Source organism: Dromiciops gliroides, chromosome 4, assembly GCF_019393635.1.
Source record: "Dromiciops gliroides isolate mDroGli1 chromosome 4, mDroGli1.pri, whole genome shotgun sequence".
NCBI lineage: Eukaryota > Metazoa > Chordata > Mammalia > Microbiotheria > Microbiotheriidae > Dromiciops > Dromiciops gliroides.
In genome coordinates this window covers 440,440,032-440,464,732 of record NC_057864.1, presented here as the reverse complement: position 1 = coordinate 440,464,732, position 24,701 = coordinate 440,440,032, and the positions used below count along the sequence as shown (strand labels likewise).

The following is a 24,701-nucleotide window of genomic DNA, read 5'->3' as shown; positions in this document are numbered from 1 at the left end:
AGTCCCATATCTTCATGCACCTGTTAGATATTTTAAATTGGATATACCATAAGCATCTCAAATTCTTTATGTCCAAAATAGGACCAAATGTCTCTATTTTTATCTTGGACACCACCATCCTTCCTGTGATCTAAGTTTACTACCCCAGTCACCTTCCACTCCTCACTCTCCTTAACTCCATGTATCCAATCAGTTGCCAAGTCTTGTGTTTACCTAACATTTCTTATATCTACCTCCTTTTTTTTCATGGCCACCATCCTACTTCAGTTCCTCATCACCTTTGGTCCATACTACTGAAACTGTCTTAATCGGTTTCCCTGCTTCAAGTCTATTCTTTTAAAAATCCATCCTCTATACACATCCCAAATTGATTTTCTTAAAGCACAGGTCTGACCATTTCATTCTTCCAATCAAACTCCAGTGGCTCTCTATTACACACCCAGGTTTGAATAAAAACTCACTTTTCCAGCCATGTTACTCCCCTTCACATACTTCACTTCATCTTTCATCTCTGTGCCTCTCCAAGGTTGTCCTCCATGTCTTCAATTGGCTTTCTTGTTACCTCTCACAAGGCATTGTTTCCTTTATAATTCGAGTCACCTTCTACAGGGAGCATTTCCTGATATCCCAGATGTGTGGTGCTCCCTCAAATTGCCTTCCATTTATCTTGTATACTCACTCTCAAAAGAAACACTGACTTGGTACTTGCAAACACCTGCCGCCCCTGCTGCAGCCTTCTCTTCCTCAGAGAGGGGCTCCAGCCCTTCAGCATAGTCCGCCCTGAGCACCTCACAGTCAGGCAGCATTTCCTCCACCAGAATCCGGGTTAGGCCTTTACTGGACACTGCTGGAAGGTTAGAAGATGTCCAGATGCTGGAAGTTTCAGAGGTGGTGGAGGCAGGCGAGGCCTTGCTTGGTGACCAGGGGACAGCCAGCCAGCGAGAGCTCTTGCAGGCAGTCCCCCAGAGAGTACAGGAGGCTCAAGCACCAGTCACCCACATGAGCGCAGCCACACAGCTTCAGGGATCACAGCCCGGGCAGGAACACCAGGTTCTCCAGCCCATAGTAGTTGATGACATGGCCGCTGGCGTCCACCTCCTCCAGGGGCAGCCTCTGGAAGTAAAGACAGTTCCGAAAGAACTGGTTCTTGTCTTGGGGGAGGATCCATTCCTGGTCCTGGAACCTGACGGCTCCCCCTTGGGTCAGGACAAGGTGAGTGGCCGCCGTGCTGGGGTCATGCGGTGCAGCTGAAGACCTTGTTTTTCCTCTATAGGTCCCAGCTCCAGAACCGGAAAATCCACTCTTGAAACTGCTCCATGTCACAGAATCAGGAGGTCATCGAGGCCATCAGGCCCTGCTGGGGGGCGTGGCCAGGATTCGGGTTCAGGTCCTCTTTGGGGTTAGGGCCTTGACCAAGGTGACTCTGGATGCTCAGGGCCCTGGGGTCCCTCCTCCTCTCCCTGTGGGGTGTCCAGCTCTGAGAAGCGCCCTGGGCACTGCCATCTTGGTGCCTTGGAAGTATTTCTCTTCTTTTAAGGAATAGTTTAGGAAGCGTTCCCTCAAGAAGATGTAATCTTCCCTTCCTCTAGTCTCTCCTCCCACCTGAGTTCTTCAAACACTAAACCAAATTCTAATCGATATCATGATCATTTGGATTATAAAGTCATAACTTTGGAGCCAGAAGAGCCCACAGAAATCATTTAGTTCAACCTTTCATTTTTACATGTGAAAAAACGGAGACCTGGAAATGTTAAGGGGCCTGTCAGTGTGCACAGGCAGTAAAGTTAGTAGGTGTGGGTTTTCAGTTTGGGTTCTATGGTTCCAAATCTGGGACTTTTATTATTATACTGCCTAAATATATTCTCATCTTCACTGCTAAATTCTAAGGACGAGGGGACAAAGACTTTGCAGTTTTAAATCTCTTTAAATCTTGTATCTAAAACAATCTTTTGTCATTTTTTAATTTTTTGGTCCAGACCTGTGATATCCACATTTCAGGGAACTGCCAGTATGGTATACCTCTACCAATGCAGATCAGCATCTCTTTAATGCACAGTTTTAGAGAAACTCTTGGGGCGTTTGGAGGTTATTCTCACTAGCAGTATATATGGTCAGAGGCAGGACCAAACCCCTATCTTCCAGATCCCTAGGCTCTGCCATGCTACCTTGGTCTTACACAGAGCAGTCACTTAAGAAACGCTTGCTGTATAAGACCACAGAAGACCAGCTAAACATTTAAGTACTGAACAGGCAAATGATAAAAAGTTTTCAAGACAGGATCACGTATGAGCTGGGTACTCAAACATGTGGTAGGTGTCATGAGGTAAGGTTTGAGAAAAAGTTCAATTTCCTATGGGGGGAGGGGATAGCTCCATGCCAGTCTTGAAGTGGAAGCACAAGCAGAGAAGTGGGTGATAACGATGAAAAGGAAAAAGTGCCACAATAACTAACCAGGATAAACTATAACCACCAACCAAACAAATGCAATTTAAAAGGTATCCTTCTGGGGCCTAAAGGAAAAGCATTCTGCCTATTTGCTTAGTTGAGGACTTATGGAATTCAATCCATCTTGGCCCCGGGCTGTCTAGTAACCCCCATATGATGGTAGTAACAAAACCAGATGAATGGATACAAATAAGACTTCTGCTCTGGGCTCTCTGTTTACTGGTAATCACCAGTCCTTTGCCAGAATTCACCTTCCTTGTCTATCTTTTTGTTCCCTATTCCTACCCCCAGGCACTTCAGAAATCCTTATTTCTAAGACCTGTCAGAAGAAACCAAGGCAAAAAACAAGTTTTCCCAAGAGGATATTTAAGCCTCATCTTCAAAAAAGTCTTTCTTTTTCCTCTGCAAAAACCAACCATAGCCCAAAACAAAAAATTCCAAACTTTGTAAACAATCAAGCAAAATTAAACAAAAATGTGGTTGTTCCATATATACCCTTTGGTTATTTACCAAATGATAAAAAGATGTGAAAACCATACCCAGCATCTTCTAGGCTATATCTCACTACCAACTCCCTTTTAGTAGGTTTCTCATCTCAGCAAAATTTAAGGTTTCTCAATGAATAATTTCCATTTACTAAGCTCTAGACAGTAAAGAGGCACGGACTGTATGTAGTGCAAAGGGAAAAAAATTATAAAAAGAGCCCAAAACATATCTGCCTCCAAGAATTCTTTGATAAATATTCACAGGAAAAAAAAGTGAAAGGAGATTGAATGCCAATATTGTTTAAAGCTGTAGGAATGGAGACCGATGAAAAGAAAGGGCTACCTAAATTAAGTTCAAATACTATCACTTAATACAGTTTAAAAACCATGTAAATATGTGCCTCAACAGAGTGTACTCTAAGAGTACAGCCAACAGTCTGGTTCCATAGCTGAGTCACATGCAACCCTAACTAACACATCTATTTTCACGATTCAACCTCAAAAAAATGGATCGAGTCTTCCAGCTCCAGCCTGTCACTTCTCTCTCCTTCCCTAAAATAGCCTAGGCAATAAAATACAAATAACTATTCAAATGTTAGAGCTGTGCCCCATGCAGTGGCCACCAGTGTAGCTACACTGCCACCCTTTTATTACTGCTAATGTAGTTCTTGTTCCTCATGCCCGGGCTCACACAGGATCCTACAGAAATTGTTCCATTAGAAACCAAACAGTTGCTGACAGCCCACACTAACTAGCCAGATGATATTGCTAAGGAAGAGGAGCAGCACTGATTTAAAAGGATACCTTTAATTTTTTTGTTTGTTTGGTGATTGCAGCATATTCTGGTTAATTGTTGTGGCACTTCCCCTTTTTCAATGTCATCACCCACCTCTCCCTTTTCCTTTGTTGGTTTTTTATGCAGCCCAGACCCCCAATGAATCCTGTAGCCAGTAGGGTTCTGAAGTGCTGCAAGAACCATGGGTTTAGGGAAAGTCCCTGGCTCTCAGAAAAGCCAGACCCACGGACCAAGTCTTACAAAGACTCTTTCCCAGATTATTAGTGCTCCCCTTCTGTGAAACTATCTAAAATAATTTTATAAAACCATATCTGAAAATTTGAGTCTTTCTCCTTATCTGTGCCTCCTCATTTATGCCAATGTTGTTTCTTATCCAGTTTACTGGTATTGACTCCTCTGGCACCCTTTGGAAAACAGGAGGTCCCACATGGACTTCTCTACCTTGTGAAGTGCCTACTACAACTAGGACAGAAGTAGCCTGGCAGAAATTCTGTGTCCAAGTTATACAGGATCCAGTTGTATGTACTATGGTCCTGTAGCAACCAAAGAGTTATGGGCATCACTGCCACAACAACCCCTTGTAAACCTTTGGTAAGTCTTTTGAGCCTATCCAGCTCTGGCACAGGAAACTCTTTCCCATATATACAGGGTAGCCTGTGACTGCTGATTGCCTGACCTTTTTATCCACTCTCCATGTTCTCCTTAACCATTTCTCCTGCCTCAGCATCTGAACCTGTATCACCGTAAACCCATTACACTGCCAGTGCACCAGTACCAGGCAATGGTGCCAATGTGGGCAACTACCCAAGGAGGGCAGCATGTGGGTGGGCAATAGTTGTTGCTCTTGGACTCAAGACTCAGACTCAATGTAGTATTTTTTTGTTCCATTCAGTAAATAACGTGAGTATGTGATCCTTTGGCTCATATGAAATAGGGAAGAAAATAAGAAACTTAATGGAATGGGATTGACGCTGATATGAAATAAGCTACTAATTGATAAACATCTCTTAAGCAGCCATGATGGAGCTAGGAGCTGGGGATACAAAAGAGGAAAACAAAATGGGCCTTACCCTCAAAGAGTTTCTATGCTAATATTTGTATTTTCAACCCTATGTGGGCCAAGCACTAGAAGAAAACCTCTAAGTGGGAGAACCTAGGAGAGGCAGGCTATGCCCTTCTGAGAAGCAGAAAGCAGCATAAGAAACAAGGAGCGGCGTGAGCTCAGAGCGCCACCTGGTGACTTTTGGAGAGACTGCACTTTGAGTGGTCAGGGAGGCCCAGGCCCATGGGGTGTTCCCATTCCACTCAGCACTCCTGCACCCCACACAGGGGACATGGTGTGTTTATTTCAGGGAAGAGCAAGGTGGACCGTTTGGCTGGAACGTAGGGTGTGCGAAGAGAAGTAATATGAAATAAAGATGGAAAGGTAAAATGAAACCAGACTGGAGTGTCTCAAGTAGGAACAGAAAGGGGTCACTGAGGGCTTTTGCACACTAGAATGACATCGTCAGATCTGTCCCTTAGGACAGTTGTTTTGGCAGCTATGTGAAAGATAGGTTGGAGAAGGGAGCCACTGAAGGCACAGGGACAAATTAAGAACTTATTTTAGTTCAGTCAGGCGGTGAGAAGGGCACAGGGTACAAGGATGAGAAGGGGATGATGTCAGGGATGGCAGAGAGAATTAACAGGATTTGGTGAAGGACTGCATATAAAGGAGAGGAAAGAGTTTTCTGAGCTTATCAAATGGGTAAGACAAAAAGCTGAAAGGGATAATAATGGATTACCAAATCAAGATTTTAAAAGATCTCTAATGAGATGGAACAAAATAAAATTTAATAAGGAAAAATGTAAACTTTTTACTTGGGTCCTAAAAGCTACTTTGTACAAGACCAATTCTAACAGTAGATATTTTGGAAACACCTCCGTAGCTGAGAAGCAGCTGTGGCACTGAAGATAGAGAGCTTGGCTCAGAGTTGTCAAGAAATCGTTTTCAGTCCTGCCTTTGAAATATCATGGCTGTGTGACCCCAGACAAGTCACTGAACCTCTCAGTGACCCCCGTTCCTGGAAGATCATGAACTGCAGAGGAGAGGCCAACTGGCAGCAATGGAGGGAATTCCTTTACTTCGAGGTTTTCTAAAGAGATGAAATCACATGTTGGGTTGAAAAGGAAAGAAAAGAGAAAAACCTTAGGGGTTTTGCTTAATAAGAACAAGTAGTGTGGCATGGCCGCCGAAAGTTAACACGTCTTAGGCTGCGTTATTAGAAGGAAAGTCTCCAAAACAGAATCATGCTTTCGTTGCACTGGGCGCTGACTAGACCGCACCTGAAACATATGCAGCTCTTGTTGGTACTTAGGAGGGATGACTGAAATAATACAAGCAGGTGAAGATTACAAAGATGGTAAAGAACTTATAACAATGTTTTAGAAGGAATGATCAAACTTAACAAGTGTTAGTCTGGTGAGAAGACCACAAAGAGGAAAGGAAACATAATAGGTGTCTTCAAATGCCTAAAAACTGTTTTGTGACACATCTACTACATACACAAAGATAACTTTACATAGCAACAATTCTCAGATAAAAAAACATACATAAGATGTCACTACTGATCAAAGTTAAAGCATATGCCTTTCTTTCTTTCTTTTTTCTTTTTGGTGAGGCAACGGGGGTTAAGTGATTTGCCCAGGGTCACACAGCTAGTAAGTGTTAAGTGTCTGAGGCCAGATTTGAACTCAGGTCCTCCTGAATCCAGGGCCAATGCTCTATCCACTGTGCCACCAAGCTGCCCCATATGCCTTTCTTTTTAACAAACGACAAATTGCTAAAATATTATACCGCATGTGTCGTTAGTTTAAAAGATGGCAGAGAACAACTTCAACTGTTTTGAGAAACTGTACAGGGGACTGAACTGTGAGTTGGAGATTTGTATGAAATGTTGAAACAATTTATTAATAAAGAAAAAAGTGACATGTGGAGGATTTGATTTTGGGGAGGGTTGTTTCACAAGGTAGATGATTTAGGATCAATGAGTGAAAGCTGCAAGCAAATTTCCACTAGAATTCGGATAAATTTTCTAAAAATTAGACCTATCTGAAAATCCAACAGACTGACTTATGAGATAGTAAATTGCCTTGTCACTGGAAGCATTAGAGCAGACCAGAATTCTAGTAGTCTAGAACTGGCCGATTCAGCCCTTGTGACCACTGAAGCATGCTCTCAAAGCACTGTCTCTCTATTTCTTCTACATTATCTTGTTTTGTTTTGTTTTGTTTTTTTAGGGGCAATGAGGGTTAAGTGACTTGCCCAGGGTCACACAGCTAGTAAGTGTCAAGTGTCTGAGGCCGGATTTGAACTCAGGTACTCTTGAATCCAGGACCAGTGCTTTATCCACTGTGCCACCTAGCTGCCCCTAACTATCTATTTCATCATTTACATTTCCTCCACTCATAGAAAAGAACTGAACCTACTTTTTGAAATTGTTCTTTTCTTGTGCCTGCATCTTTCTGGTCCAGATACTATTTCCATTCCAAAGCATGTATGTAGTATCTATTTTTTCCATTTATTATTACTATTATTATTTGCGGGGCAATGAGGGTTGTGACTTGCCCAGGGTAAGCCAGCTAGTAAGTGTCAAGTATCTGAGGCAGGATTCAAACTCGGGTCCTCCTGAATCCAGGGCTGGTGGTTTATCCATTGCGTCACCTAGCTGCTCCCCCCATGTATGTAGTATCTAAAATAATGCCTATAAATTGTTTTAAGTGTGAGAGACTACAACTCAATAATCTGACTGAATTCTATGTTCTAGTTTGTTTCTAATATAATAGCAAGAGCTTTTTTATTTTAGATAAGCCTTGACAAGTTTATATAAATGAAGACTGGGGGGAGGGGCGCTGTTCAATCTAGCAGGGATATTATAAAAGAGATTCTTGCACTGGGTAAAATGCTGGATTGAATGACCTCTGACCTCCTTCCAAGTCTAAGATTTTATGAAGTCAAATTTAGGCACTAAAGTCTGAGATGACTGTATCATTTTGTGCCCAATGATGATATTGTCAGTGACTCTGCAAATTCTCCATGAACTCTTAAGCAAACAAACAATTTCTGACAGGAATTGCTTAAGGACAGCTATCTAAGATGCTACATGTTCATGTGCACTTGAGTTCTAGATTTATTAACCAGGAACCTTTTGGGAAATGCCTTGAAAAACTCAAAGTCTTCTAGATAAAAGAGTAACCTCTAACCTTTTCTAAACTAGCAATACATTTACATTCAAACTGAATATATAACTCACTAAATGCAAATTAACACTGCTTAGCACAGTGCCTGGCATCTAGTAAGTAGTCCTTAATAAATGTTTACTGACTGACTGCTTATTAATATAGTGCTTACGTTTTTAGTAACTATTTCCCCCCACATTGTTTAATGGTAGACAGATGCTGAAAATCTTTTTGAGTAACATAACCTTCCTAGAGGTCTGATTCTCTACAAAGAATGTATCCAACATTAAGGAGGTCGACTAAAGTAGGTTTAAAAAGTACTTACTGAGCTGCCCCTTCCCTGAGAAGATTGTCATTGTTAAGTAGTAACCGAACATCTGGGGGGAAAATATTAAAAGGGTTGAGAAAGGACAAATGTACCAAATTTTTAGCAATGTCTAGGATAGATTGTTAGGCATTAAAAAACTAATATTTGTACAGATTACATGTCACCAGATATTAACAAATGCAAATAAATTCTAAATAGAGGAATAGGCATAGGGACTGGATCTGTGATTTCATGCAGATGAGCACCTTCTTTGTAACCCACAGTCTTGGAAAGCTTCTTAGAGCATTGAGGTTAAGTGACTTGACAAGGGTCACACAGCCAGGACAGGTCAGTGGTGGGACCTGATGAAGACCCTCAATCTACAATGCCATACTGTGTCTCAGACTCTGTGCCTACTACTTCCATCGAAGGTACTATGTAAATAAAAAACATCAAAGGCTTCTCTCAAAGGATTTTTACACTCACTGACATTAACCTAGTTTCATTTGACCAGCCTGTTACAATTAGCATTCTTTGTCCTTGTATCTCAGAAGGTCCTAATACATTCATCTAGACAGAAATTAAAGACTCTTCTGAAAATACTGGGCACTGGTCAATGGCAGTGATATTGCTGAATGTTTCTCTATGCAGGGGTCAGCAGTCTTTCAAACAGGTGTGCCCAAATTGTGCTCACATTCCTTTTGGCATGCTGGGGAAGGCACTTGTGGTTGAGAGAGGGAGTCTGATTAAAAACCAAGAGGCTACTAGTGCTCAAAGCTCCCAGGAAGTAGGTACAAGCATCTGATATGTCAATAAGAATGGTCACTCATGCCACAGCAAAGTTGCCAACCTCTGGTCTAATATTTTGGTCTCATTTGTCTTAATGTTACTTCAGTGAAATAGTTATAATTGTTAGCTATCAAACAGGGGACTAAAGAAAAGTTTGTTTCATAAGATTGAGGGTTAAAATGAATTAAAGTCAAAATTTAAATAGCAATGAAAGTGTTTAAATTAGTTGTTGAAATTTATGCTTAGAAAGGATGGAGAGAACTTGGGGAAGTAATTACTGCCCGCCACCCCCAAACAATCAGCAGGTGTTGACTAGGATGGTAAATGGTTATCGACCCTAATTCTACTTTTGCACTAGGTTGATTCACTCAATATAAAAAGCTGACATGCTTACAGATTTTTTTTTTACTGGTTACATTTCAGCATGCCAATATTATTCTATCTATAATTTTGAGATAAATTGACTACATGCACTAGACTGAGCACTGAAACTTAATTATGGTCAAAGTGCACAGAAAATTCTGGAACTTACAACACCACAGGACAGTTTGTTTTATTGTTGTTTTGGATCTCAGGAAATGATCAGTTATTAAATTAACACAGAGGCATATACTTCTGTATTTCTTAATTTATACTGTCTACAATTTCGGTCCATAATTTGAGTCTTACATTTTGAGACCATATGTTTATTTTCTTTTCCTTTTTTTGGCCAGGCAATGAGGGTTAAGTGACTTGCCCAGGGTCACACAGCTAGTAAGTGTCAAGTGTCTGAGGACACATTTGAACTCAGGTCTTCCTGAATCCAGGGCCAGTGCTCTATCCAATGCGCCACCTAGCTGCCCCAGTACCAAATGTTTCTTGTTGGTCTTTGATCATTTTTATTCTTAGCCTCAGGTCTGGTTCTCATTTAATCAGTATTTTGGAGATTGGGGTAGTGGGAAAGATGATATGGAATCCTGGTATATGGGTATTATGGGTTATCAAATATTTTGGCTTGGAGATTTAAAGTGATGACTTGTAATGATAAAGAGAAAAATACAAGGTCAAGTCATTATTCTCCCTCTCTAATGAAGTTCTCATTTAACAATTTAACCATTTACTGATGTTTAATTACTCACCATTAAACACTTCATTAAATTCTCCTGGGGGAGCATGAGTGATGAACTTGGCAGCTATCCGTACCTAGAAGAAAAGCGGAGAATTATTGATTAGTGATTATTGGTAGTTATATAAACAGTCAATTTATTAATATGCAGGGTGGGCCAAAAGTAATGAAGTTTTAATAATTTTTTGAAAATTATTTTTTCTTTATTTTTCACCATTTATGAGATTTTATTTTTCCACATGTAACGTAAGTTAATTTCCTATACTTACTGTCTATGATGCTATGGTATTGTAAATTAAAAACAAAAAATCAAGTTATTAAATATTGAAATCCCTTTGTGACTTTTGACCCACCCTGTACATCTGAGTTGATTACAGGGTACATGTGTTTGTCTGATCATTCTATCTTTAGGATCAAAGATCAGTTTTCATCATAGAATAATACATTCAGGAAAACAGACTTCAATTATTTTTTCCCTTTAACCTCTAGAATAAAAATTCACATACATATGGATTTTATTCACTCTTAGGTCTTAATTTCAGAAAATATCCAGAAGCTATTAGTATCTAAATGAATCTGAAGAAATATAGTGCCTCCAACAGTTTGGAAACACTTGCTTCATGAATTGTACATTTACTTTTTTGGGGGGGGGGGAGGTAGGAGGGGAGGGGAAGAGAGGCAGCGTTCTGGAGGTAGGTAGAATGATTTCTCTACAAACAAGGTCAGTCAGTAAACATTTATTAAGGGCCTACTATGTGCCAGGAACTATGTTATGCTCTAGGGATACAAATAAGAAATAAAGGCAGTCCCTGCTCTTAAGGAGTCTTGCCTGTCCCGCCCCGCCCCCTCCAACCACCACTAATAACAATTCAGGCACAATTCACTTAATGCTCTACATTCACTTAATGTTCTGTCATTGTAGGCAGCAAAAAGGGCATGTAACTGTAGAACTGTTGAATTCCTACCTTGTAATCTTTCTTAGGCCTACATTTGGAATGGAAACAATTTCCAAGCTTCTTGTTTATAAAGTGTTAACTATTTGGTATACAATCTGGCAACACCTACAAATGATAGTAATACTTTAAATGATCAACCAGATTATCTTCTAGAGGTTGCAGGAATTATTACGTATCAGGGAAGCAAGGATTGTTGGAGATTTTCTAGCATTTGACATAATGGTATGAAAATCAACTATTTGCACATTTATGATCAAAATCTAAGAGATGGAAGGGACCTCAGAGGTTATCCAGCCTGTTATGGACACTTTCCCTCATAATGAGCAAAAAGCCTGAATTTGCAACTCTCACCCCTGGGTGCCTTGTTCTCCCCCATGAAGCCAAACAGAGCAAATATAGAATCTTTCTTTCATATAGCAGACTTTCAATTCCCTGAAGATAACATGTACCTCCTGAGTCTTTTTTTCCCCAAGCTCAACTGATCCACATATGGCATGATCTTTAGGGTTCTCACTCTCCTTGGTCATACTCTTCCTGTCAACAACCTCTTAAAACATGGACCCCAAGTATAACAGATGTAGTCTGACCACAGAAGGAATTATCAGAGATAGGAAGGGCCCTCCATGCTGGACACCATGCTTCTTCTAGTAAAAGTACATCTCTGAATAGGAAAAGAGCATTTTCTCAATCCAAGTATGTTTCTGGTCTGAAATACTGGCTGTTTCCACCAAATGGGTTCTGCTTATAAAGTTAAAACTTTTCCTAATTAGAAAGTACACATTTGTTGGGGGTCAGAATCTTAGGGAAAGCCATGTTAAACATAAACAGAATACTGCAAAGCACAGAGCACAAACTAGATGTCTCTCAGTTTATAAAAGTTCAGTTCAATAAGTATTTATTCAGTTCTTAGTAGGTATAAGGCACTGTGCTACAACGGGGGATATTAAGACAAAAACATTGCCTGCCCTCAAAGAATTTCTATTCTACTGGAGGGAAAGATGTTATACAATATAACGAATATAAAATAATTTTAGGAGGGAGAGAGTATGAGGGAATTGGAGAAGGCTTATTACCAAAGGAGACTGCACCTGACCTGAGCCTTGAGGAAGATAGGGATTTTTAAGAAGAGGTAAAGATCATAGGATCTTAGATCTAGATGTGAAAGTTAACTTAGAAGCTCTTTAGTCCAACCATCACATTTTACAGATGAGAAAACTAAGGCCTAGGAAACTTAAACAACTTGCTCAAGGTCATACAAGCAGGAAGAATCAATGACAGAATATTAACCTGGATCCTCTGACTAATGCACAACTGCCTTTTTATATAAACACTACCTGCCAACAGCATAGGGAGATCACCCCAGACTTCATTCAAAAAACAGGCCATTCGATATCTCTCGTAAGTCTTATTATCTTCACTTTCACCCTTGTTTCTCATGAAGAGGTGGCCCTTTTCCTGGCTAACACAACCCTCTCTAAATGTATCTTCAATCCTATTTGATCTCATCTTTTCCAGCAGATTGTCCCCTCTATCATTCCTACTCTCTAATCTTCAATCTTTCCCAATCGACTAGATCCTGCATCACAAATGTTTACAAATATGCTCATGTGTTGTCCCCCATCCCTGCTAACTATTTGCCTATATCTCTCCTCTTTGAGGCTAAATTCCTTGAGAAAGCTTTCTAAACTCCAAATGAGTCAAAAGATATGAACAGATAGTTGTTTTTTTGGTGAGGCAATTGGGGTTAAGTGACTTGCCCAGGGTCACACAGCTAGTAAGTGTCTGAGGCTGGATTTGAATTCAGGTCCTCCTGACTCTAGGGCCAGTGCTCTATCCGCTGTGCCACCTACCTGCTCCAAACAGATAATTTTCTAAGAAAGAAATACAAGCTACCAATAGCTAATGGGGAGGGGGGGGAAGGGCCAAATCCTAATAGGAAAAAAACAGATGATAGAAATGCAAATTAAAGCAATTCTGAAGTTCCATCTCATGCCTATTAGATTGGCAAAAGTGACTGAAAAAGTCAAATTCATTTCTTTTCAAGCAATGGATCCCAAAATGTCACTGAATATAATGGAATATTTATATGGTTATAAGCACATTTAGGGATGGGAAGTCAGTGGGGTTTTAGTGAAGTCAGGAATAGGGAGAGCAGAAGCTTCAAAGACAAATTCAACATTCAAACTGGGTCATGTGCAGCTAATGCAGCTGCCTAAATAACGTAAATGTATATGCAGGACTACTTTCATGGGGAGTAGATGAGGGAGAGAGACAAGTTACATGGATCCAAGGGAGATGGATTCCTATCCCTTGGCAGAATAGATAACCCAAGGAAGAGATAATCAGTGGCCCTAGGTGTCTTTACAAAACCAGTTCTGTAAGTTTTGGTAGTTTATACCTAACAACAGATTTCTTTCTCCTTCAGCATAAAACAGGTCAACTAGGCCCTTCTTGTTTCTAACTGAAGGAAATATTTTAGTGTATTAAAGTAGTCCATAAAGCAGTTTAACAAATGGGGAAGCAGGAAAAGAAATGTTTAGATGGAAATAAAGAACTCCTTTCCCACTATACCACTAAGTTTCAGAGCAACAACTATAGTGCAGTATCAATTCAAACTTATGTAGTACATTCCCCCATATGACCCTGTGAAATACTGCAAGTATTATCTCCATTTTATAGATGAAACTGAGTCTCAAAGCAGGTAAGTGATGTGTCCAAGGTCACAAGTAGTAAATGTTGGGAGTCATGATTCAATTTGACAAACATTAAGTATCTATGAGAGGCAATATGCTTAAATTCAGGTTTTCCTGACTCCAAGACCTCTGCTCTTTACACCATATCACACTGCCTCAAAAAGTAAAGCATAATAAAAGAAACAGCTGAATCATAGACTGTGTTCTTATTGAAGAGGCAAAGTATTTGGTTTCAACAGCAGTTAGGATTTGACTAATCTGAATTTGTATTTAATTCATTACTGCCCCCTAGAGTCCTACACTTGCCACATTAGCCCTTTCTTTTTTTTTTTGTTTTTTGTTTTTAAATCATATATTTTATTATTTTCCAGTTACATGTAAAGATAGTTTTCAACATTTGTTTTTATAAGATTTCTAGTTCCACATTTTCCTCCCTCCCTTGCCTCCCCTCTCCCAAAGACAGCAAGAAATCTGATATATGTACAATCCCATTAAACAAATTTTTGCATTAGTCATATTGTGAATCAGAACAAAAGGGAAAACCCTCAAAAAACAAAAAACAAAAAAGCAGAAACAGTATAGTTTAATCTGCATCCAGATTCCACAGTTTCTACTGGTCAAAGAAAAGTCTTTACTAGCTATATGATCCTGGGAAAGTCACAATCTTTCCAAAATTCAGTTTCCTTATCTAGAAATCAGGGCTATACTTATACTACCAATCTCACAGGATTGGTAAGAGGACAATGTTTTGTAAACCTCAAAGCCTTATATAAATCTGAATTGTATTAAGGATGATGATTTACATGGAAACAACCCTAAGCCTGTGTTATTCTATTATGCTTCTAGAATGCATGACGTTACTACTGCAAATCTTGTGACTAGATCAGTATTGTTAACCTAAAGACATGAAGAGAAATCTTGCTTCCTTCTAGGTAGAAAAATAAAAGGCTTCTACTACTCGCTTATGTGATTTTTGACATTATCTGTTAATATTTTATCTTTCTCTGAATATTTTGGAGAAGGCTGTTACACCCCAGTGGTCTGCCTTTGAAAATATCCATAAATAGTTCTGCAGATTCTTCATTCTCTTACAGCACACCTTTCACTGTTTGATTCTGTGCCTTCTAAACGGTTTCCACAAGATTCTAAGAAGTTTTGCTTTGCACCACCTATGGAGAGATTCTTGCTACCCTGACAAGACTTGAGATTGATCACTCATATAGCTGCATGTAATCAATAAAGGATATATTTTGGCCATTCAGTTAATAGCTAGCTATTGGTAGATTAGTTTCTCAACATATATTAAAAGGAGCATCATGCTGATAATAATCACATTTACTTAGTATTTTGAAACTAGGCTAAAAGGTGTGACTTTCATTTTTGCAAAGCAGCAGCCTGGTGTGGGGATGAGAAGGGGGCACTTTTGGGACTAAGAAGAACTAAGCCCAAATCTTGCTTCTTTGTCTGTCAGTCTCTCTTGCATACACATCATGTGACCTACTAATATACAACCATGGAATAGTTTCTACATTAGGAGTTAGCCAAATTGATGAAACTGTATGTCACATAAAGCAGGGAGGCAGTAGAGGGTTAAACTAGTTTAAATAAAGTTTTGCAAGATACCCAACAAAGCAAAGTCATCTCAAGAGATGGGTGTTCAAGGATGAAAAGGGAATGCAGTCTACAAACAACAAATGGAAAAGATTGGTGAAAATCATTATAGCAAATTTCCTCCATCAAGGACACTAGACTCATAATCCTAGATATATTTAAAGAGGAGGTAGAAATTGCACTGAAGAGAACAGATAAACTTACAACAAATGTTTATCCATTAAAGCAGATAAACTGGACCAAGTATGTATGTATGTATGTATGTATGTATGTATGTATGTATGAAGGAGGTCTGTGTGCATATATATGAAAGAAGAAACACAATTATGAGGGTGTTAAGGGACTGATATATAAGGTAACGAGATAAAATGTGGAGAAAAAAATCTGGACCTCATTTATTGCCCCCCAGGTAATCAACAGTAAGTCACTAAGTAATAACATAAGCAATGTTCACTTCTAACCTGGCTCAGCGCCTGGCTCTCTGGACTACTTCCCACCTTTGAGCTTTCTCAGGCAGAAGGGATAGCCTCTACCCTTCTGGCCTCCTCCTTGGATTGGTGACCTCCTTCCCAGAATCTCCATTTAAGGAAGCACCCATGACACTCATGTACCTGGTTCAGTTACCGACTGTACATCTCCACCTTCCCTTCCTCACTCTTCAGTCCCCTTTTATGTGTTATCTTCCCCATTAAAAAGAAAGTTCTGGAGCAGCTAGGTGGAGCAGTGGATAGAGCACTGGCCCTGAAGTCAGGAGTACCCGAGTTCAAATCCGGCCTCAGGCACTTAACACTTACTAGCTGTGTGACCCTGGGCAAGTCACTTAACCCCAATTGTCTCTCTAAAAAAAAAAAGTTCCTTGAATGCAGGGACTGTCTTTTCCCAGTATTTGTATTTCTACTGTTTAGCACAGTGCCTGGCACAATAACAGTAATGCCTTTAATGTAATTTAATAAATGCTTTGCCTAAATTTTATCTTGTCTATTGACTGGCATCATCAATGTGGTAACAGTGAGGAAGGTACAAGTGATAGTAAAGGATCACATCTTTACCATTTCACAATTAAATATGTAGGGTATACAAGATCCATTTATGCTAATTATTTGTTGATTTTTTTTTTTAATGCTTTACATTTCCCCCCTCAACAATATGTCTCCTTAAGGAGCAGTAAGGGGCAAAGCCAAGATGGCATATTAAAGGCAACCTAGCTGAACTCTTCTCAACAGTCTTTTCCAAACAACTTTAAATGAATACCTCAAGTCAATTTTGGAGTGGCAGAGCCAACAAAAGGTCAGGGTTAGACATTTTTCCAGCTTAAGAAAACTCAGGAGGTCAGCAGGAGAAATTTGTGACACTAGGGAGAGAAAACTGTCTGGAGTCCACAAATGCCAGCTGCCATTGTAGCAGCAGCAACAGTACCTTCAGGAGCTCTTAAGCCCAAAGAAGGTCAAGGGGTCAAATAACTGGTCATAAAGAGATTACAGAGGACCCTTTGTTGGTACTGGGTACAGGTGGCACTGTTTGGCAACTCTATTGCTCATATGCAATTCTGGGTTGCAGTTCCAGCGTAACTGGCATTCAATCACAAGGGACCAGGGACTGTAAAAAAAAAAAAATACAAATACTCTTAACTCTAAATTTAGCCTATGCAATCCCCAGATCGTTTCCAAATAAGCTAATTCAAAGGAATTTAGGGTTTTCCGTAATTAACTCACCAAAACCTGGACAGTCTACAGTTGCTTGTACCACCAGAACAGCAGTCCCCAGAGAGAGAGAGAGAGTGTCCGGGAAGAACCTTTGCCTTCCCTCATGGAGCATTCAATCTTCCTCCCCCAAAAGGGGAGGTCCTTCAAAAACTGCCTATGGAGGGACCTTTTAGGTTCACCCTCCCCTCTGAATTGCCCTTTTTAGATATTTCTCCCAGGCCAATAAGAAAGGAGCCTTACAAGTTTAATTCACAGAAGGATCAGATTTTATTATTTGGGAATTAATTAAATAACAAAGGTGAAACTAATAAAATCAAAGATAGAAAAAAAAATTAACTGCTAACTAATCTAAAAAAATATAACTATACTAGCTCTCTGGAAAATTATAACTAGCTGAAAAATTATAATTGGCCCATAAGTCCTGCAACAGTCGCCATTCAATGTAAAAAAATATTTAACTGGGCCCTAATCTGTGAACTCCTGGCTGACTGTCTATGGGGCTATTAGCTCCCTATCTGCCTGGGGGTTTAAAAAATCCCCCAGGTTCATTAAGCCCCATGTGGGCCAAGCTGTAAGGGCCTGCCCTTGCCCACTGCTTCTCCCAGACTAGCAAGAAACAAGACTAAACAGCCTCCTTTTCAATTAAAGCAAATGGATTTATTTATATGGAACAAATTTAGAATTAAATACAAAGAGATATATTTGTTTGTTTTTTCTGAGGCAATTCCCCTCCTTTATATAATACAGGGTTGAAGTATCAAAGCCAAAGTTAGTAATGTGTCCATGGCATACAAAAACCCAAAAGGGTGGGAAAAAGGGACATACTGGGAAGAGGAAGGAAAAGGTAGAACAGGAAAAACTTTTTCAGACAAAAGAGGTGTGCAAGGAAGAGTTTTTACAGTGGAGGGGAAACGGGGTAGTGGTGGTAGGCGATGCTTGAACCTTACTCTCATTGGAACTGGTTCAAAGAAGGAAGAACACACACAGACACAGAGTTGTGTATAGAAATGTGATCTTACCGAATAGGGAAATAGGAGGGGATAAAGGTCAAGGAAACCACTGAACAAGAGCAATTCCCCAATAGAAAAATGGTCTAAGGATATGAACAGGCAGTACTCAAGGGAAGAAACCGAGGCTTTCTTTGGCCATATGAAAAAAACAAAACAAAACCATGCACCAAAGTACTAAATAAGTGAGGCAAATTTAATTGCAAATTAAAGCAAACCCTGAGGATCCACCTCATCGGATGTCAAAACTGACCAAAGAAAGGAAATTGACTAATACTGGGAGGGTTGTGGGGAAACAGGAACTTTAATTTGGAACCATGTCCTAAAAGTGACTAAACTGTGCACCTTTTGACACAGTGATACCACTACTGGGCTCATGCCCCCAAAAGATCAAAGAAAAAGGATCCATATGTACAAAAACATATTAATAGTCCTTTTTTGTAGTGGTAAAGAACTAGAACCTAAAGGAGTGTCCTTCAAGTGGGGAATGACTAACCAAGTTATTGTATATAAATGCAGAGAATATTACTATGCTGTAAGAAATACTGAAAAGATAGTTTTTAAGAAACCCCGGAACACTGTATGAATTGATAACAAGTTAAGTGAGCAGAATTGATGTAGAGTGAAGTGAGTGGGAACTGGTAGACGCCCCTTCCCCCCCCAAAAAAAGGGCAATTCTGAAAAACTTAAGAACTCGACAATATAATGACCAACTGTGTCTAAAGTGTCAAAATTTCTATAAAACTCCCTAGAACAAGATCAAAATGTAATAGGGAAATGTAAATCAACATGAAGCCCTTTTTTGAGTTTGACAGTTAAAAAATTTTTTTTTTAAATTTATTATGTTAAACATCTTAATCTGGCTCTGCTGAAAGCCATGAATCTAACACCTCTGTCCTAGAGGACTAATGAGGAAGCACGGGAGATAATGCACTCAAGACACAGAATGAAACAAATTTTTGGACATGGCCAAAATGGAATTTATTTTGTTTTTGTTTGACTATGCATATTTGTTTTCCTTTTCTCCCCCCACCAAATTTTTGGGTTAGAGGGTAGAGAGAGGAAGACTGGGTATATCCAGTCTCCTAAAAGAAGAACAGAAGGATGCTCAGTTGGAATCAGACAAGATAATTTGAATTTATTACGTGTTCTTAAATAAAAGGAATCTTGACATAATAGATTCACAGTCTGATGTAAAATGCTCAGTCAATAAATATCTATCAAACACCTACCATGTGCCAAGCACCATACTAAGCACTGGGGATACAAAGAAAGACAGTCCCTGTTCTCAAAGAGCTCACAGTCTAATTGGGGGAGGGGGGGGGAGAACAGCATGTAAACAAAATGTATTTCTTTCAATATATATCTATGTGGATATGACATTTGTAAATAATCAACAGAGGGAAGACACTAGAATTAAGAGGAACTTTCTGGAGAAAGTTCCTAACTTTTAGCTGGGACTTGAAGCCATGGGGGACAGCCAGTGAAAATGTCTAGGGTGAGGAGATGAAGTATGTTTTTTGAGGAATAGCATGGAGGATAATGTCACTGGATTGAAGATGGCAGAATATAAGGCAGGTGTAAAAGACTAGAAAGGTAGGTAGGAACATGTTGTAAAGGGCTTTGAACACCAGAGTTTTATTTGATCCTGAAGGTGACTGGGACCCAATAAAGTTTACTGAGTAGGTGGAACATGGTCAGATTTGTGGGCTTTGAATCCACGTCTTCTTGGCTCTAAAGCCAAATCTCAATTTACCCCATTATCTTGGTCCTTCCCTATGTCCCCCCCCATGTAACAAACACTGCAGATAGGTAACTACTTCCATACTACAGAGGTGAAAGTTCTATGTGTTAGAACAGGAATGTACTGTATTTGAGAAACTGCTCAGCAATTGCTACTCACTATTACAAAAGCCAATCTTTTAAATACTAACATTTTCCTAGTAGTACTATGAATCACAGAAACATGATCTTAATGGAAAGATGTATGGTAATATGCTGCAGCCTATTTATATTTCCACTCGTGTAAAAGATATCATTAACAATAAGAATACCCCCCCAAACAAAACAAAACAAAAGAATAAGAATAACAGGGACAGCTAGGTGGCACAGCCGATAAAGTACTGGCCCTGGTACTGAGTTCAAATCTGACCTCAGACACTTGACACTTACTAGCTGTATGACCCTGGGCAAATCACTTAACTCTCATTGCCCCCCCCCCCGCCCCCCAATAAGATTAAGAATAATAACAGTAGAAGCAAGTAGGTTAGTCATAGATTGAGAGTGAGGGAAAACATGGAAGGCTCAAGTATCTCACTGGTGTCTAAACAATATTAAAGGAACCAAAAGGCCTCTAGCAAATTAGACAGTTACTTTGGGGGATTTATGAAAAAAATTTAGAGAAGAATTGGCAAACAAGAAAGTATGGAGGGAATTGTAGTCTACATCAGAGGAGGAAGTATCCACATGCATTAAGATCACATATCAAATACAACTCAAAACATACTGTAGGTGGAGCCAAGATGGCTGAGGAAAGGCAATAAGCTCTCGGAGCTCCTGACAGAATCATTCCAAAAAACTCCAAATAATGCCATAAGACAATTCCTGGAGTAGCAGAACCCACAAAAGGACGGGCTGAGACCATTTTCCAGCGAAAGACAGCTTAGAAGTTCGGCAGGAGGGGTCTGCTATACTGGGATGGGAGCGGAGCACAACCCTGCAGCATTACTGACACAGATCCAGCCCCAGGCCATGCCAGAGAAAGAGACTTCCGGAGCCTCTGATTTGGCTGCAGCTTTGGCTAATTCAGCTCACAGTCTGGTGAGAGGGTCAAGTGGTTGGGGTGGGCGGGGAGGGTTATGATTATAGGAGTCTCTGCTGGCACTGAGGTGGAACTCTGATGTTTTGCCCAGGCTTGTATACAGGACAGTCTTAAGTGGAGAGCCCAGGTAGAGGAGGGGCACAGGTTCGCATCCTTGCAACCAAAGTTAACCAGATTTATTTCTGGGTTAAAAAGCAAGCAGCCTGTGGTTACTTACAGACTAGAACGCAGGCCAGGTGAACTGAGAATGTGCCTCTCCTTAAATCTTTTTTTTTTTTTTGGGGGGGGTGTTACTTTATTTTTTGGACTAGATAAAGTGTCACAGGACTGGTGGAGCCTGGCCATCAAACTCAAGTTCCCTGACTCTCTGGCCTCTTTGTTCCTTCGTGTTTCAGTGCTGCTGCTTGCTTCTTCAGCTTCTGTGCCTCCTGGAAAACTTTGTTTTTGGTTTTTTGGGTTTTTTTTGCAGGGCAATGAGGGTTAAGTGACTTGCCCAGGGTCACCCAGCTAGTAAGTGTCAAGTGTTTGAGGCCGGATTTGAACTCAGGTCCTCCTGAATCCAGGGCCAGTGCTTTATCCACTGTGCCACCTGGCTGCCCCCCTGGAAAACTTTAATACAAAAAGCCTTCTTAGCCATCTACTGTCGGTGCTTGGGCTGGTAATACAGAGGGGGAAATATGTACTCGATACCCAGCTCTTTACACATCTTCTCAAACACCTCAAAGTTAGTCTGCCAAAGCTTTTTTAGTACCTTCTTTCTTTGGTCAATGGTCATAAGGAGGAATCGCTTGTGAGCCATGTCCTTGTGATGCTTCTGCATGTGTTCTTCATAGTTTCTGATCTTGACTGTCAATCATATAACTCGAGCTTCCAGGGATGTGGTATCTTCTGGGTTTTCTGTGATCTTGTTTAGCAGCTGCTCAGTCTTTATCTTCATTTTCTCCTTCTGGTTGGCCATTTCCAGAGACAAGAGTCTTTCCACAACATCATCAACCCTGTCAATTCCTGGGACGTTCTGATAATCTTTCAGCAGGAGGAGGAGGGCAGGTCATAGGCTCGGGCTGCCTGCAAGAGGAGACCATTTCCCAGAGGTCGCAGGGCACACGGAGGCCCCGTGGCTGCTCTGGCTGTCAGCCCGCAGGCCAGGGCCGGGGCTTGAATTCGGCCCCACAGGAGGTGCACCCTCCATGCCACCCTCAGCATCTTGGCCCCCGTGACCTCTGCGTTGTTCCCCGGTCTGGCCTCAGGCCTGGACGCCGCAGAACGCCAGTGAGAGAGTGAGATGACTCACATGGGAGTGGCCATCTTGGCTCAGGCGCAGCCCCTCTCCTTAAATCTTACCACCTGGGACCCCCTGAAGCTTGGGCTAGTGCATCCTGGAGGCAGTGCCCCACTTTAAGAAGGAGTCAAAAGTTAAGAAATAGGCTGGCAAGATGAGCAGGCAGAAAAAGGTGTGGATCACAGAAAGTTTCTTTGGTGACAAGGAAGACTGTACACCCTCAGAAGAGGATAGCAACATCAGGGCTCCTACATCCTAAGTGTCTAAGAAAAATATGAATTGGTCTCAAGCCATAGAAACGCTGAAAAAGAACTTTGAAGATAAAGTAAGAGAGGTAGAGGAAAAAATAAGAGTGAAGCAGGAAAGTTATGAAAAAATAGTCAACACCTTGAAAAGCCAAATGGAAAAGCTCTCTGAAGAAAATAATTGTCTAAGAATTAGGATTGAACAAATGGAAGCTAATAACTTTATAAGAAACCAAGACACAATAAAGCAAATCCAAATGAATAAAATAATAGAGGACAATGTGAAATATCTTCTTGGAAGAACAGCTGACCTGGAAAATAGATCCAGAAGAGATGATCTGAAAATTATTGGACTACCTGAAAACCATGATCAAAAAATGAGCTTAGACATCATCTTCCAAGAGACTGTCAGGGAAAACTGCCCCGATATTCTAGAACCAGAAGGTAAAATAGAAATTGAAAGAATCTACTGATCACCTCCTGAAAAAGTTCCCAAGATGAAAACTTCCAAGAATATAATAGCCAAATTCCAGAGCTCCCAAGTCAAGGAGAAAATATTGCAAACAGCCAGAAAGAAACAAAACATACTATAACCCAGCACAAACCAAACAAAATCTAAATACTTTCTAAAACTCCTTAATTAGAACAGGATATCCTCAGAACCAAAATGATTTCATTCTATTCAAATACCTGCCCTGAACCAGAAGAACACTGCTCACAGTGACAGCAATATTGTTTGATGAAGAATTGTAAATGTCTTAACTACTCTCAGTAATACATGATCCCAAAGGACTAATACTATCCACCTCCAAAGAAAGAACTGATATTGATTAAACACAGACTGAAGGATACTATTTTTCACTTTATTTTTCATTTTGTCTTTTATTTGAGTTTCCTTATACAAAATGACTGATATGGTAATGTTTTACATAATTACATATTTATAATGTATATCTGATTGCCTACTGAATCAGGGAGAGAGAAGGGAGGGAAGGAGGAATAGAATTTGAAAGTCAAAACTTTAAGAGCATCCTTTTTATTTTTTATTTTTTTCCCTGAAGTTGATAGACATCAGCAAAGCACAAACATTTATTTCTACATCCAAAGAGCAGAAAGATATATCTGTATATTAAACCACGAATTTCTATTATGTATACCTTTGGAATTTTTCTTTCTTTCTTTTTGTTTTTAGTGAGGCAATTGGGGTTAAGTGACTTGCCCAGGGTCACACAGCTAGTAAGTGTCAAGTGTCTGAGGCCGGATTTGAACTCAGGTCCTCCTGACTCCAGGGCCAGTGCTCTATCCACTGCACCACCTAGCTGCCCCCTTTGGGCTTTTTTTTAAAAGCATATAATAGGGGGTGGCTAGGTGGCGCAGTGGATAAAAGCACCGGCCCTGGAGTCAGGAGTACCCGAGTTCAAATCCGGTCTCAGACACTTGACACTTACTAGCTGTGTGACCCTGGGCAAGTCACTTAACCCTCATTGCCCCACCCCGCCCCAAAGCATATAATAAATTCAATACATCCTTTCAAAAAAATACCTGCTTTAATCTATGTGATAAGACTACATTCCGCAACTGTTTTAACAGCCATTTTCATATGCCAAACAACTCTTAATAAATATATCAGTTATCTATTAAACAGATCAGGGACAACATGCAACCTTCTCATTTGCTTAATAGCTGATATGTCAATTGTTACATGCATTACAACAAGTAAGCAAAATTTGTACCTGAATATTCCTACCTTCAAGGTCATGGAATAACAGAAATTGTTAGGAGTCTCAGCTGTCATCTTAGTCTATTCAAAAAAGAATTGCTATTATAAATATACCCTGGCTGGGGGTATTTCCTAATTGTTTCATCAAAACTTTCATAAATTGTTATCTTATTTCCTTAAGACTTTGTTAAATGAATTGCCAGATAATCTAATAAATCAACCCAAACTTCTCGCATAACATTTTCATTTTAACAGGGACTTTTAAAGTCTTAACCAAAAGAAGTGAATACTATGGATATTGCAGGCACTGTGGCAGGGGAGAAGATACTATTGGATGGGTTAGTCATTTATTCTCTTCACAAGCACTCTTTAAATATCTACTATGTGCCAGGTACTATGATAGATCCTGGAGATACAAATACATAAAATAAAAATTCCCGACTAGCAAGAAGCTTACATTTTAATGGGAGAGAGAAGCACAACTATAAGTATATGCACAATAAACACAAAGGCAATAAGCA

The 24,701-nt window shown here is 40.1% G+C and overlaps 1 protein-coding gene and 1 pseudogene across 1 annotated transcript in view; both read right to left on the bottom strand.

Annotated features, from left to right (window-relative positions):
• Positions 1–24,701, bottom strand: part of CAPZA1 (capping actin protein of muscle Z-line subunit alpha 1) — a 44,957-nt gene that overhangs the window by 9,620 nt on the left and 10,636 nt on the right. Inside the window, exons 2-3 of the mRNA XM_044004303.1 lie at positions 10,159–10,222; positions 8,270–8,321 (exon numbers count right to left, since the gene is read on the bottom strand). Coding sequence (XP_043860238.1) covers positions 8,270–8,321; positions 10,159–10,222 — 116 coding nt within the window. The remainder of the gene's footprint in view (positions 1–8,269; positions 8,322–10,158; positions 10,223–24,701) is intronic.
• LOC122753520 lies at positions 663–1,503 on the bottom strand (annotated as a pseudogene).